The sequence below is a fragment of the Leptosomus discolor genome, chromosome 1 (genome assembly GCF_034619465.1).
Source record: "Leptosomus discolor isolate bLepDis1 chromosome 1, bLepDis1.hap2, whole genome shotgun sequence".
Classification (NCBI taxonomy): Eukaryota; Metazoa; Chordata; class Aves; order Leptosomiformes; family Leptosomidae; genus Leptosomus; species Leptosomus discolor.
This window is the reverse complement of record NC_141391.1, coordinates 202737604-202751160: the sequence shown is the minus strand read 5'-3', so window position 1 is coordinate 202751160 and position 13557 is coordinate 202737604. Positions and strand designations below refer to the sequence as shown.

At 46.4% G+C, this 13557-nt stretch overlaps 1 protein-coding gene across 3 annotated transcripts in view; it reads right to left on the bottom strand.

The window, feature by feature from the left end:
• LRRK2 (leucine rich repeat kinase 2) overlaps positions 1 to 694 on the bottom strand; it is a 67981-nt gene extending 67287 nt beyond the window's left edge. For all 3 annotated transcript variants that reach the window (XM_086473948.1, XM_086473967.1, XM_086473958.1), the window contains exons 1-2: positions 535 to 694; positions 352 to 437 (exon numbers count right to left, since the gene is read on the bottom strand). In XM_086473948.1, coding sequence (XP_086330074.1) covers positions 352 to 437; positions 535 to 694 — 246 coding nt within the window. The remainder of the gene's footprint in view (positions 1 to 351; positions 438 to 534) is intronic.
• Between the last annotated feature and the right edge of the window lie 12863 nt (positions 695 to 13557).

The following is a 13557-nucleotide window of genomic DNA, read 5'->3' as shown; positions in this document are numbered from 1 at the left end:
CGAAAATGTTATTAGATAACATTACTGGTAATTTAGAAGCCTATGTCATACAGTATTCACACTGTTTACTTTCTACTTCGCCGCCTTCTGCCGTTTAAACAGAGATGCAACGAGCGGTATCTGCAAAGAGCTGGAACACCCGTCCCTTTAAATGCAAGCGGTTACAGCGCTCTTCCACAGATCAGCAGTACTTCACCGAGTGGCCCCGTCAAAAAGAAATAAACCGGCCGAGCGGTAACTTTTATTCCGGGAAAGGACCGCGCTGCTTCGGCGCACCCTAAGGGGCGAAGCCGGAGCGGCGGTAAGGCGGCCCCGGCCCCGGTCCCTCCCCGGCCCCTCCGCCCGCCTCACCTGCTGCACGCCCGCCGCTCCCGGGTACAGGTCCACCACCAGCAGCAAGGGCACATGGACGTTTTTGCCGCTGAAGAGCCGGGGAGCTGTGGGGGGACAGAGACAGGCCGCGTTAGCAACCGGCGGCGGGCGGGGCAGGGCAGGGCCGGGCCGGGCAGGGCGGCCGGGCCGCCCGCGCCTCACCGCTCTGCCGGGCCGCCAGCTCCAGCAGGTCGCTCAGGGTCTGCACCAGCGTCTCCAGCCGCTTCCTCTCCTGGACGTTCTGGAGCCGGACGACCAGCTTCCTCAGGGCTTGTTCCTCCCTCGCCGCCGCCTCCCCCTCCTCAGGGCCGGCGCTGGCCATGGCCGACCGGCTGCTCTCCGCGGCGGGGGCCTCACCCCATCCGCCGGCCACCGCGGCCCGCGCCGACGAGGGCTGGGCGGTGCGGGCCCGCCCCACCGCCGCTGCGCTGCCACGGCCGCCCGCCGTGCCGCCCGGCCTCGCCCGGCTGCTTCGAGCCGCCCTCCCCGTTGCCTCCTGCCCCGCCCGCCGCGCCGCGCCGCCCCGGGGACACGACCGCGGCGACGGACCAGCCCGGGCGGGAGCCCTCCCCGTTGCCGCTAGGGGGCGCTCACGTCACTTGCGTAAGGGCCCGGGCACGCTGGCGGCTCGCCCGTTTGCAGTGATTGACTACACAGCTGCCCAATAGAGCCGCAGACCTTAGCCTAGGTTCCGCCCCGTAGTGCGATATGTGGCGCCCTGCTGGGCAGGGGAGGGGGAGCAATCGTGGCCGAAGCGCGTCCCCGGCGTGCGGCTCCCTGAGCTGGTGAGGCGGCTCCTCGCCTCAGGTGGTGTTTGGGGTTGCCAGCCTTTCCCTGTGTGGTGGGTGGCGGGTGGCCAGAGGAGGCAGAGGGGGAGCGGCGCTCTCAAGGCTGAGGTGAAGCTGTAGGTTGCCACACCTGAGGGACGTTTAAAAGAAGCCTCTGTTGGACCTCGAGGTCAAATTTCCCTCCAAGCCTTGCAGTGGGAGATGGCTGTTTGGAGATAAGCGGGTTTTCTCGCGGTGTGCATGCATCGCTTCATTTGTGGCTGATACAATCTTCCTGAGGTCTGGCAGTGTTTCTGGTAACTCCACTGCCCTTCTAAGATAGTGATGTGTGGGCCGGAGACTAGTAATCACTTTAAAATAAATCTTGATTAGACAGGTAGTATCAGTAGGTTATGTTACATAAAAAAACTTGCATATGCTTCTTAAGTATAGAAGTATTAATTAAGAGAGTAAACTCTTCAGTGGAACTGGACTCTTGTTAGACAAACATCTTGTGTTTTGGAGGATCATGGTGGGAGTATGGATTTACTTGAAACTTTTGCTTAGATTGCAATGTTTGGTTGAAAGAGATGTGTAATGTTCATTGAATATCTTGTTTACAGGTCACTAAATTATTTCTTAAAACAAACTTCAAGAAACACTGTTTAGTAATGCCTCTGAAGCCACATGGCCCTGGATAAACTGTCTCTGGTGTGTTGGTCTTAAATCTTGCACCTCACTCTCATCTTCATTTTGTGTTTCTTAGTTTTTGGTGCACAAAGAAACTATTGTCTTGGCATCCCAATTATAGCCTGTTAACTGGGACTGCACTTGTTAAATGGTGAGTTAGTTTCCCCCTCTTGGAGCACTGGAAAAGAAATATGAATGTCAAATATGAATGTCAAACAAATGTGATGGCTTTATGAAATAGTGACTCATAGGTTGAGATGTGTGGGATGCATTACATCTGGACTAAAACAAAAATTAGTTGAATTAAATGGGTTAGTTTCACTTGAAAGATATTTTTCCTTTCTGCAGTAGGAATAATTTAAGCACAAAGAAAAACTTAAATGTGTTTTCTAGATTTAAAGCCTTATTGTTGGCTTCCTGCGGTTTTGACAAGATCCTTTTATCTTGCAAATGGAATGAATGCAAATAGAGTCTTTCAGGTTATCAGTAATCAGCTTTCTCTAGTATCTGCAAAGCTGTAGCCATTATCTGACTTCAGCAAAAGATTTTTAAAGGTCAGTCTTCATAGTTTATATAGATTGCAAATGCCAGTTGTAAGTTACAACTTGTGCTATTGATAGTCATATTAATACAACTTTCAAATCCTGGTCTTAAACTGAATTTGTGGCTGTTTTGTGCATGTAGCTGAGCAGCTGTACTGCTGCTCTGGACTTCCTTGCGTTGTGGTTTATATAAGAATGCATGAGTGCAATTTATGTGTTAGAGGTTCAGTGAATATAAGTGGAAAAAAGTTGTGGCTTTCTTTAAGGAAAATTGGGGACCAGGCCTTTCTCCTGAAATATGTTGAGTTTTCTAACTGTCTGCTGCATGCAGACCACTTGAGATTATGTGTATATGATAGCTTCTGTTTTGCTGCTTTTAGAGCCTTTTCTGTGCTAGTTCTTTTCTGGTCAACTCTCACAAACTGCTGCCTGCTGCTTAGCAAACTTAAGGCCAAGGTATTAGATAGGTAAGTGGAAAAAGAAAACAAAGATTAGAGCTAAAATGTAACTTGTTTTATGCTTAAAAAGATTTCAGTCTCTTGAGAGATCTAAACTGCAGTTTCTTCAGCATGTCCTAGTTAGTCACCGAGGGGTTTTGTTGTCATTCCACCTCCCTTGTTGCTGTTTCTATTCCAGATGACTTTTGCTTCCAAACCCTTGTGTTCCCTTGAGGTTTCCTTTTCATAGTTCTTATGAAATCTGCCAGATTTCTGTAGCAGCTGGTTCATTCTTGAGGCTGGGATTAAAGAGTTATTTCCCCTTTTTGTTTTTAATGAGATTGGTAGCTACCTACCCTCTTTGGACTGTTCTGCATTTATCCTCTTAGGCTCAGGTGGGACTACTGTTACTTAAGTAATATACTATCTGTGGTGTGTGGCCATCTAGATGGACATAAAGACATAGCGTGCCATGCGAACACAGAGACTAACAAATTGTTTTGTCTGATAATGTATAAGAACAGATGTCTACCTCCACCTTTTGCATTCCTGTATTGCAACTGGAAAACCACATGACATCAGAGATCCCTAGAGTTATGACTGTAGCCTGTGAACACCTTGAGGTAAGGTGGAATATTAAATGTAACTTAAGAGTGAGATTTGGCTTGTAGAGAGAATATAGAACAATGTGAATGGGTTTTGCCTTGTTCATTGTCATTTTAACACATATACATTATGAAGTCTTTGTCCTTATTTGTCACTTAATTTCAGTGAAAAAGTAACAGCCTGATCATGCTGATGAGCATTTTTCTTCTACAGAACTTGGAATGAGGCTACTATTGAATGCACTTTGTTAAAGCTGAATTTTAATATCCAGAGCATCATTAGGATTCACCAGCTTATTGTAATGACTATATGAACATTGATGTCTGACCATGTGTACTTGGTGCAATCACTTCTGCATTATGCCTGGTTTCATCACATGTGTATGTAATGGGCTTTTGGCAGCATTATGCAATGTAAAAATTGAGCAGTCAAATCTATATTTAGTGCTTAAAGATTCTCCAGTTGTTGAATATATTTTTTGGCTGGTATTCAGTACCAAGATGGTATCTAACATCTCGTTGTCACATGGATGACAGGTGTCCCTGTGGAAGGCACAAGAGACAGGGAAATTGTACTAATGCATGAGCTTAGACAGTACTGTAAACAAAAAAGCATGATCAGTTGTATTGGGTTTGTGCATCAAGGTTTTGGTAGCTGGGGGGGCTACAGGTGTGGCTTTTAGGAGAAAGTGCTAGAAGCTTCCCCCATGTACGAAGGGGGAAAAAAATCTGTGCAACAGCAGCCAGAGAAAGGAGTGAGAATAGGTGAGAGAAACAACTCTGCAGACACCAAGATCAGTGAAGAAGGGGGAGGAGGTGCTCCAGGCACAGGAGCAGTGATTCCCCTGTGGCCGGTGGTGAAGACCATGGTGAGGCAGGCTGTCCCTATGGAAGTTAACAGCAGAACAGGTATCCACCTGCAGCCCATGGAGGACCACACACCAGAGCAGGTGGATGCGCCCAAAGGAGGCTGTGACCTGTGGGAAGCCCACAGTGGAATAGGCTCCTGGCAGAACCTGTGGTGAGAGAGGAGCCTACACTGGAGCAGGTTTGCTGGCAGGACTTGTGATGCCATGGGGGACACACACGGGAGCGGTCCGTTCCTGAAGGACTGCGCCCCATGGAAGGGACCCATGCTGGAGCAGTTCCTGAAGAAGTGTAGCCTGTGGGAAGGGCTCACATTGGAGAAGTCATGAAGGACTGTCTCCCGTGGGAGGGACCCCATGCTGGAGCAGGACTCCTCACACTCCTCCCCCTGAGGAGGAAGGAATGGCAGAGACTTCAGGGCAGGGAGGAAGTAGAGAAAATCAGGGGTGAAGTTGAGCCAGAAAGAAGGGCATCACAGACTGGTAGGGGTTGGAAGGGACCTCTGGAGATCTAGTCCAACCCCCCTGCTAAAAGCAGATTCACCTACAGCAGGTTGCACAGGATCACATCCAGGTGGGTTTTGAATATCTCCAGAGTAGGAGACTCCACAACCTCCCTGGGCAGCCTGTGCCAGTGCTCTGCCACACTGAGTAAAGAGGTTTTTTTCCTCATGTTCAGGTGGAACTTCCTGTGCTCCAGTTTGTGCCCGTTGCCCCTTGTCCTGTCACTGGGCACCACTGAAAAGAGCCTGGCCCCATCCTCTTGACACCCACCCTTTAGATATTCATAAGTGTTGATAAGGTCCCCTCTCAGACTTCCCTTTTCCAGGTCTCTCACCCTTTCCTTATAGGGGAGATGCTCCAGTCCCCTCATCATCTTTGTAACCCTCTGCTGGACTCTCTCCAGCAGTTCCCTGTCTCTCTTGAACTGGGGAGCCCAGAACTGGACACAGGACTCCAGATGTGGCCTCACCAGGGCAGAGTAGGGGGGGGGAGGAGAACCTCCCTTGACCTGCTGGCCACACTATTACTAATGCAACCCAGGACACCATTAGCCTTTTCAGTCATGAGGGCACATCGCTGGCTCATTGTCAACTTGTCTATCTGGACTCCCAGGTCCATCTCTGTAGAGCTGCTCTCCAGCAGGTTGACCCCCAGCCTGTACTGGTGCACAGGGTTGTTCCTCCCCAGGTGCAGGACCCTACACTTGCCCTTGGTGAACCTCATTAGGTTCCTCCCTGCCCAGCTCTCCAGCCTGTCCAGGTCTCACTGAATGGCAGCACAGCCTTCTGGTGTGTCAGCCACTCCTCCCAGTTTTGTGTCATCAGCAAACTTGCGGAGGGTGCACTCTGTCCCTTCATCCAGGTTGTTGATGAATGTGTTGAACAAGACAGGACCCAGTACTGACCCCTGGGGAACACCGCTAGCCACAGGCCTCCAACTAGACTCAGCACCCCTGATCACAACCCCCTGAGCTCTGTCCTTCAGCCAGTTCTCAATCCACCTCACTGTCCACTCATCTATCCCATGCTTACTAAGCTTCCGTATGAGGATGTGATGGGAGACAGTGTCAAAAGCCTTGCTGAAGTAAAGATAGGCACCATCCACTGCTTTCCCCTCATCTACCCAGCCAGTCATGCCATCATAGAAGGCTATCAGGTTGGTCAGGCATGACTTCCCCTTGGTGAACCCTTGCTGACTACTCCACATGTTTAGAGATGACATCCAGAATGTGCTGTTCCATCACCTTTCCAGGGATGGAGGTGAGGCTGACTGACCTGTAATTTCCTGGGTCATCTTTCTTGCCCTTTTTGAAGACTGGAGTGAGTGACATTGGGTTTCTTCCAGTGCTCAGACCTTTCCTGTTCACCGTGACCTTCCAAAAATGGAGAGCGGCTTAGCAATAACATCTGTCAGCTCCCTCAGCACTTGTGGGTGCATCCCATTTGGACCCATGGGTTTGTGAGTGTCTGGTTTGCCTAAAAGATCCCTAACGCAATACTCCTTGACCAAGGGAAGGTCTTCCTTTCTCCAGACTTCCTCCCCTACCTCCAGGGTCTGGGATTCCTGAGGACTGGCGTTTGCAGTAAAGACTGAAGCAAAGAAGGCATTCAGCGACTCTGCCTTCTCCCTATTCTCTGGTACCGGGGCCCCCACCTCATTCAGTAGTGGGTCCACATTTTCCCTAGTCTTCCTTTCACTACCAAAGTATTTGAAGAAGCCCTTCTTGTCTTTGACATCCCTTACCAGATTTAATTCCAAGTGAGCCTCAGCCTTCCTTACTGCACCCCTGCATACTCCGACAACATTCTTATATTCTCCCTAAGTGGCCAGTCCCTTTTCCCACCTGCTGTAAAATTCTTTCTTCCTTTGGAGCTTTTCCAGAAGTTCCTTGCTCATCCAAGGAAGCCTTCTGCCTCCTTTGCTCAATTTCTTCCTGTAACGGGTCTGCCTGAGATGCAGCCCTCACCGTGCTGTGCAGTGGTAGGTAGATAACACACCAGTGTTTTCACTACTGCTGAGCAGGGCTCGCACAGCATCACGGCTGTTTCCCCAACATTACCCCAGCAGGCTGGGGGTGGGTAAAAACTTGGGAGAGGATATAGCCAGGACAGCTGACCCAGACTGTCCAAAGGGGTATTCCATACCACGTGATGCCTGCTCAGCAATATAAGCTGGGGAAAACAGGAAGAACGGGGGGACATTCATTTTGTGTTTGTCGTCCAGAGCAACTGCTACGCGTACTGGAGCCCCGCTTCCCAGAAAGTGGCTGGACATCACCTGCTGATGGGAAGTAGAGAATAAGATCTTTTGTTTTGCTTTTGTTTCCGTGTGTGGCTTTTGCTTCATTAAACTGTCTTTATCTGCCTGTTGTTATATTTTTCTCTGCCCTGTCCAGCTGAGGGGGTGACAGTGATAGAGTGGCTTTGGTGGGTACGTGGCATCTGGTCAGGGCCAAACCACCACACTTCCTCATAGGGATGTACCAATCTTAAGCTTGGAGGAAGTGGTGCTTGAATAGCAACCAGCTCTCTTGGGCCTCCCTCCTTTCTAGAACCTTAGCCCTTGGGTTTTCTCCAAGTAGGTCTTTGAAGAGGCTGAAGTTCACTCTCCAGAAGTCCAGGGTTGCAATCCTACTTATTGCCCTGCTTCTTCCATGCAGGATCCTGAACTCCACCATCTCACAGTCACTACAGCCAAGGCTGCCCCCAACCTTTGCGTCTCTGAGCAGTCCTTCTTTGTTTGTTAGTACAAGGTCCAGCAGCACATCTCTCCTCATTGGTTCTTCCACCACCTGTGTCAAAAAGTTATCACCAGTGTTCTGCAGGAACCTCTTGGACTGTGGGTTGCTTTTCCAGCAAATATCAAGGTAGTTGAAGTCCCCCATGAGAACCAGGGCCTGTGATTGTAAGGCTGCTTTCAGCTGTCTGTAGAAAGTTTTTGGAGTGGTCAGCTGCAGTTATGTAGCCACTTTGACTTTTAATAGTGTTCTTACCCAAAGTAGTAACCAGTCAGGTACAATCTATGTTCAGTTGAGCTTTATTGATCAGTTGAGCTGATTGATGTAGAAGGGAAAAAGATATAGCATTCAGGGGGAAGTCAGGTATGCACGTACACATGTCACGCTTATACCAGCCTGAGGAGCTTGGCTAGCTAGGCCAAAGGATCCTTGGTGAGTTGGTGCTTTGTGATGCTCGTAGTTGTCCTGCAGTTTTGTCTCAATGTGTGGCAAGACAAATTCTACTGGCCTTTACCCTTTTACAGCTTCTGCGGTTGTCAGGCTGAGTGCCTCCTGGAAGCTGACAGGGTTGTCAGGCCAAGTTCTCGGGGACAGCCATGCCCAGCAAATCCGTCTCAGTCTGTGGGACTGCATTTCCCAAGTGGTGTTTTGAACCCCACTCGCTCTACTCCGACTCATAGTTTTGTTGTAGTTGGTGACATCATCTACATTTTTTGGACGTTGCCTCTGGAAGTCTGGGACTCTTTAGAGATGGGAATAATCATATTGGTAGTGCATTTGGTGAGAGCTTGTTTGTGTGGAATCCAGGCAGTTGTCAGGCAGATTCCCCTCTTCTTGGCAATGCATGGATGTGGCAGAAAGGCTAATCCAGAATTTGAAGGGGGGCCATGTAATGGAATGCCTGAGGTGCAGCTGGACAGCTGCTGAAAAAAACTTACCACTGCAGATGTAAATCCTTCTAAATACAGCAGAAGAAACCAAGAATATTTGTTATCTCTTCTTTGTTGGATGGGCAATTTCCTGTAAGAAGCAGGTAGTTATTTGCCTTTTTTTTAGATGAAGCCAGAACTGAAACAGTCAGGGAAGACCAGATGATTGGTGGAGATTTTTTTTTTTAATGTGAGATTGAAAGATTATTTTTTTAATGTGAGATTGAATTTACTTTTTCTTGTAAGATGGGCTGTCATAGATCAAACTATAACTGTTCATGTTGGGGCCATACTCCGGGATTGCTTAAGTCTAAGATGTTATGTGTATAACATGGGGAAGTACTACTCTGGTTTCTGTTTCTTCCTCATTCTGTGTGTCTATGTGACAGGAATTATTTGGCCCTGGGTGCTCAGCCACTAAGCCAGGCTCAAGAAATGTCAGCCCACTTCTGGTAAGTCTTGTTCCTCTGCAGGGCCCGTCCTGTGTTCCTCTGATCCTGTTCCTTGGTAGTGACTTCAACCTGCATGCCACGCCAGGTCTTACCTATACCTCCTGAGAGCCTGCTGCTGCACTTCTTCCTCAGCCAGTGCAGCTTGTAACCCTTAGCAGTAAAGCATTTGTCCCCTGTGTTGAACAGAGGGGTACTATACACACATGTAAAGTAGCTGATTTTAGCCATCCTTTTTATGTATTTGGTTTGGTGGCCTCTCTCCTTATTACTAGCCCTCCTCACTCTAGAGAGAATGGGAGCACCAAGAACTATTATTTGTAACTGGTATAACTTTGCTGCCACTGTGAGTGTGGTGGTGGTTGCAACTTCTTGACTTTGTCATGTAGCTTCCCAGAAGCTATGGGCCTGTGTAGGCAGAGCATTGTGTAACCTGTGCACTGTGTATTGGGTTTCACTGCAGCCTGCCTAGTTGATACACCTCAATGCACCTGCTCAAAGACCTTGTGATTTCCTGGATGTTATTTCATAGGTGTCAGCAGAGGCAATGATAGCAGCTGTGTATTCTAGGTCCTGAAAGGTGGAGTTGATAATTGAATGAACTTGAGAGGCATCTTGCAGCAACTATAAATGGGAGGGTCAGTAGAGGCTATACTATGAAAACATAACATCCAAAGCAAGCTAAGAGAAAATTGCATCACTAAGGCCATATAACAATTTCCCTAAAATAGGAATTGTCTATCTGGTGTGGAATATAATAGTACTTTCCCCCCACAAGGCTGATGTATAAAGCTTGTGGAAGTGGTACCACAAATACAGCAGATGAACTCTGGACAAAGACTAGCAAAGCTGGATTTCATTTATTGCAAATCACACTTAAGCATAGAATTAAAAAAAAGTCTAGTCTAAACCCTCCTTTTTCTTGAATAAATATGTTCAGTGCACTCTGATACTTTACTATACAGCTAGGGACACCTGTAGTTGAAGTCCTTTGCTACTAGACGCTTTAGTATTATGTTACAGTTTGTGTGATGTAGTTGGTGTGAGGCTTACTAGCTTCAAGCAGTTATCCCAGAGGTTTTTGTGACTCTCAGCACTTATGCTTTGGTGTGACCTGAATTCTGTGCAGACTGTTTAAAAAAAAAAAAACAACCAAATCTTAGTCTTTTAAAACAATTTTATTAGGGTATATGCAAGTAATAAGATTTCAGTCTTTGTTGCTCAGGAAATGCTGATGTCCTTAATTAGTTCAACCTTTTCCCAGCAAAACAACTGGTTTTGGACAGCCACATTGAAATCACCTTCGAGTATTCTAATTTGTGCATCAGTCATGAATCTGCAGAGGTCTACGTGAGACATTGGCTACACAGAAACATGAAGTTATGGTTCCCGCAGATGATTTCTGGTTGCTGTTTCATCTGGGTTGTGTCACTAATGTTTTGCAGTTGTGTGGGCAAATGTGTGGTGTCTGGCCACAGTGATGTGTGTTAGGAAGGTGTGTTGAGACCTGAGGCGCTCCATGATCCCTTTGGAGGATTAGAAGCAATCTGTAGTGTGGCTGCACCTCTGATGTGGTTGCATGCAAAGTGCCTGTTGGGGCTGTGACCTGTGTGCATCATCTCGTCATCAGAGCTGCTCCCTTTCAGAGAGGGCTGACAAATGTGCCCTAAGTAGGCACTCTGGGGAACTGGTGCACACCTCGCAGTGACCTGATAGAGATACCCAAGGAATTGGAGGTAAGCTCCCCTGAAGAGGACAGTGTATTTCCTAAGGGCAGTCTGATACCTGAATAATAATGTAAACATCTAAGTTGAAGCTGAAATGGTGGCCAGAATCACCTGTGCATTTCATTCACTGAGTCAGTGCAGCCTGGGCTGTGACTTGGGCATTGATGGTGGCAGTGTCATAAGTAGTAACATAGCATCTGCCTTAGCAAAGCAGCAATGAATTTTCTCACCATGATGGTATATTTATGGGACTCATACTTTTGAGCAGAGTCTTGTGACAGAGCAGTCAAAGTGTAAAGCAAAAAAGCCTCCATGAGTGCTAGCCAAGATGAAGATATACAAAGACTTCCGCAATCCATCTTGAATTTACTAAGCAAAAATGTATATATTCTTCCAGATTGTAATAGTATTTGCTGTTACCTGATTGTGAACATTAAATGATTATTTTCTTTGCATATATTTGTGTAGCTCAGTACCTACCCACACAGTGACTCAGAAGTGCTCTGATTCTTTCTGATGGCCTGTCACTTTTTCCAACTGTGTGGTCTGTGCTGTTGCCACACAACAGCTCCTGCAGGACACTCTCCTATTTCTCTGCATGTGACATTTTCATTTGCTTAAGCACAGCCATTACTCTAGCCCTACACTGAAAGGCAGGTTATTTGATATGAATAAAAAGGAAATAATGGCTTCACAATATCCTAGTGGGGCTGTAGGACTCCTTGCCTTACAGTATAAATGTGTAGCAGAGTTAAAGGAGCACATGATATTCCTTGGAATTCCCAGAGCTAAAGTCATTAAGATTCTTTTGGAATCTAAAGATTTGCAATTTGTGGAATAAATCTTAAGTCAGTTTTTCCTAAGTCTCACTCAAGGCTTTTTGTTCTTTTCACTGAAGCATTTCTTGTTGGCCACAGGCTATAACTCTAGATCAGCCAGTCTTCTAATTTGATATAACCATTTCCATGGCCTCATCGTCTAATGTATAATGAATATTGTTATGCTTTCATGGAATTAGTGTGATGTTATGCATGAATGAAGGATGCATTGAACCATGTAGAAACTTCCTAAGTGAATGCAATGATGGATTTGAGTCTACTGTAATTGAATTTTGTGTTAACTCCATGTAGTAGTTGATTGGGATAGGAATTCAGAAGACATACAAAAAGTACATCAGTGCTGCCCGCACATGAGGGTGTGGGGTGATAGCAAGGCAGTGTATGGGCTGTGGGATGAGGGACTGCAGATCATGGGACTGTCTGATTTCTGTTCTGAACTGTCCCTCCTTACTGTCCTCAGATGTAGGAGCTGACAGGAGCAATGTGCTCTGCTCAGCATATTCATAAACAGTAGCCTAATAATCTTACAAACAAATTCATAGAATTGACCTTGGCACTATTTTATCCTGACTTAGCATTTTCAGGAGAGCTGTATATTCTTGGTTCTTTGCCATCAGACTTAGAGGGAATGGAGGGTGATATTAGGAAAACATGGGACCTATTATATTCCTCTTTGGGAGAGGAGAGGTAGTGTTGACTAAACTGTCTACATGAGCTTATCTATATGCTTATGGTAGTTGACTAGTTGGAAATCTTCAATAACTTGGTTGTGTGGTGACTCAACCCTTTCTGAAGCCGATTCATATATGATATGGTTTTGGTCTAGCACTTTTTGTTCTGACTGTACCTATACAAGTGGGAGTCCCAAGAAATTTTAATCTAAGTGATAACTGTGTTTTACTTCCTTTTCTTCTAGAGAGGATTGCCATGATGAGCTGCTCTTAAGCTTTCTGGAAGCCATACTGGTTTATTCCCAGTGACCTCCCCCATCTCACCAAGCAGAGCCTTACTGCCAGTTCCATTCTTCCTTGACCTTGGTTTTCTTTCATTTTGCTTTCTGTGAAGAGGCAGTAACTTTAACTGTCTGCAATATCTTCCTTATGAGACTGATAGCTGAGTTTAACTACTGAGAATGCAACACTTTTTTTTTTTTTTAGTCTTACTGGAGATTACTGCTAGGTGTCCACTGAGCATTAACTATACTTGATATTCATGAGGATTTTTTCCTAGACTAAACTTGTTTTTCCTCTTGAAAATGATGCATATAGCAGGCTGGCAGACCCAACCAAAGCAGTCATGGTTTCAGTATCTCATTCTCAGCTGGTGGCTTGCTCATACTAAAGAAAATTCCTATTATACACTGTTTGTGAGCAACACAAACTTGGTTGAAGCATGAAAAAGATGCCCTCTCGGAAAGATATTCTGGCAGTTGTAAGTTAGGAATAAGGAAGAGTTACCTTGGAGTCCCAAATGGCAAAATGCAGCACTGAAAGTCTCAGGTCTATTTTGTGATGTTCAAGAAGCAAAGACTTACAAGGACAAGAGGCCAAAAAGCTATTGTCTGCATAATACAAATAATTTGATTCTTTTTTTGACTCCTGCTCCTTACAAATGTGGCTAACTGAACTATTCTTTATTTTCTGCTGATTGCATACTCCTGTCCCCACATAATCTATTTCTCTTCTGCCTTTTACATCTGGAATAGAAATTGTGATGTTTGCTTGAATTCTCTTATTTGGTTATCATACCTTTACTAAATTGAATAGTTCTCTCCATTTGTGTTACAGGTAGGTCTATGAACACATGGTAGAAACTTACCAAGCACGTCTTTATAAGTGGAATCTGTTCTCAGCGCTGGGCCACCAACATTGTCAAGGACGAGGAGGACCTGCCCAGTGAGGACAGGCTGAAGGAATGTCTTCAGCCCAGCCAAGACAGCTGTGGGGTAACCTAACAGCAGCCTGCCAATACCTTTGAGGAGGTAGAGCCAGGCTTGTTGGTGGTGCATGGTGGGAGGATGAGGGACAACAGGCATAAACTGAAATGGGAGCTTAAGACTGGATATAAGGAAAAAAACTGTTTCACCATGAGAT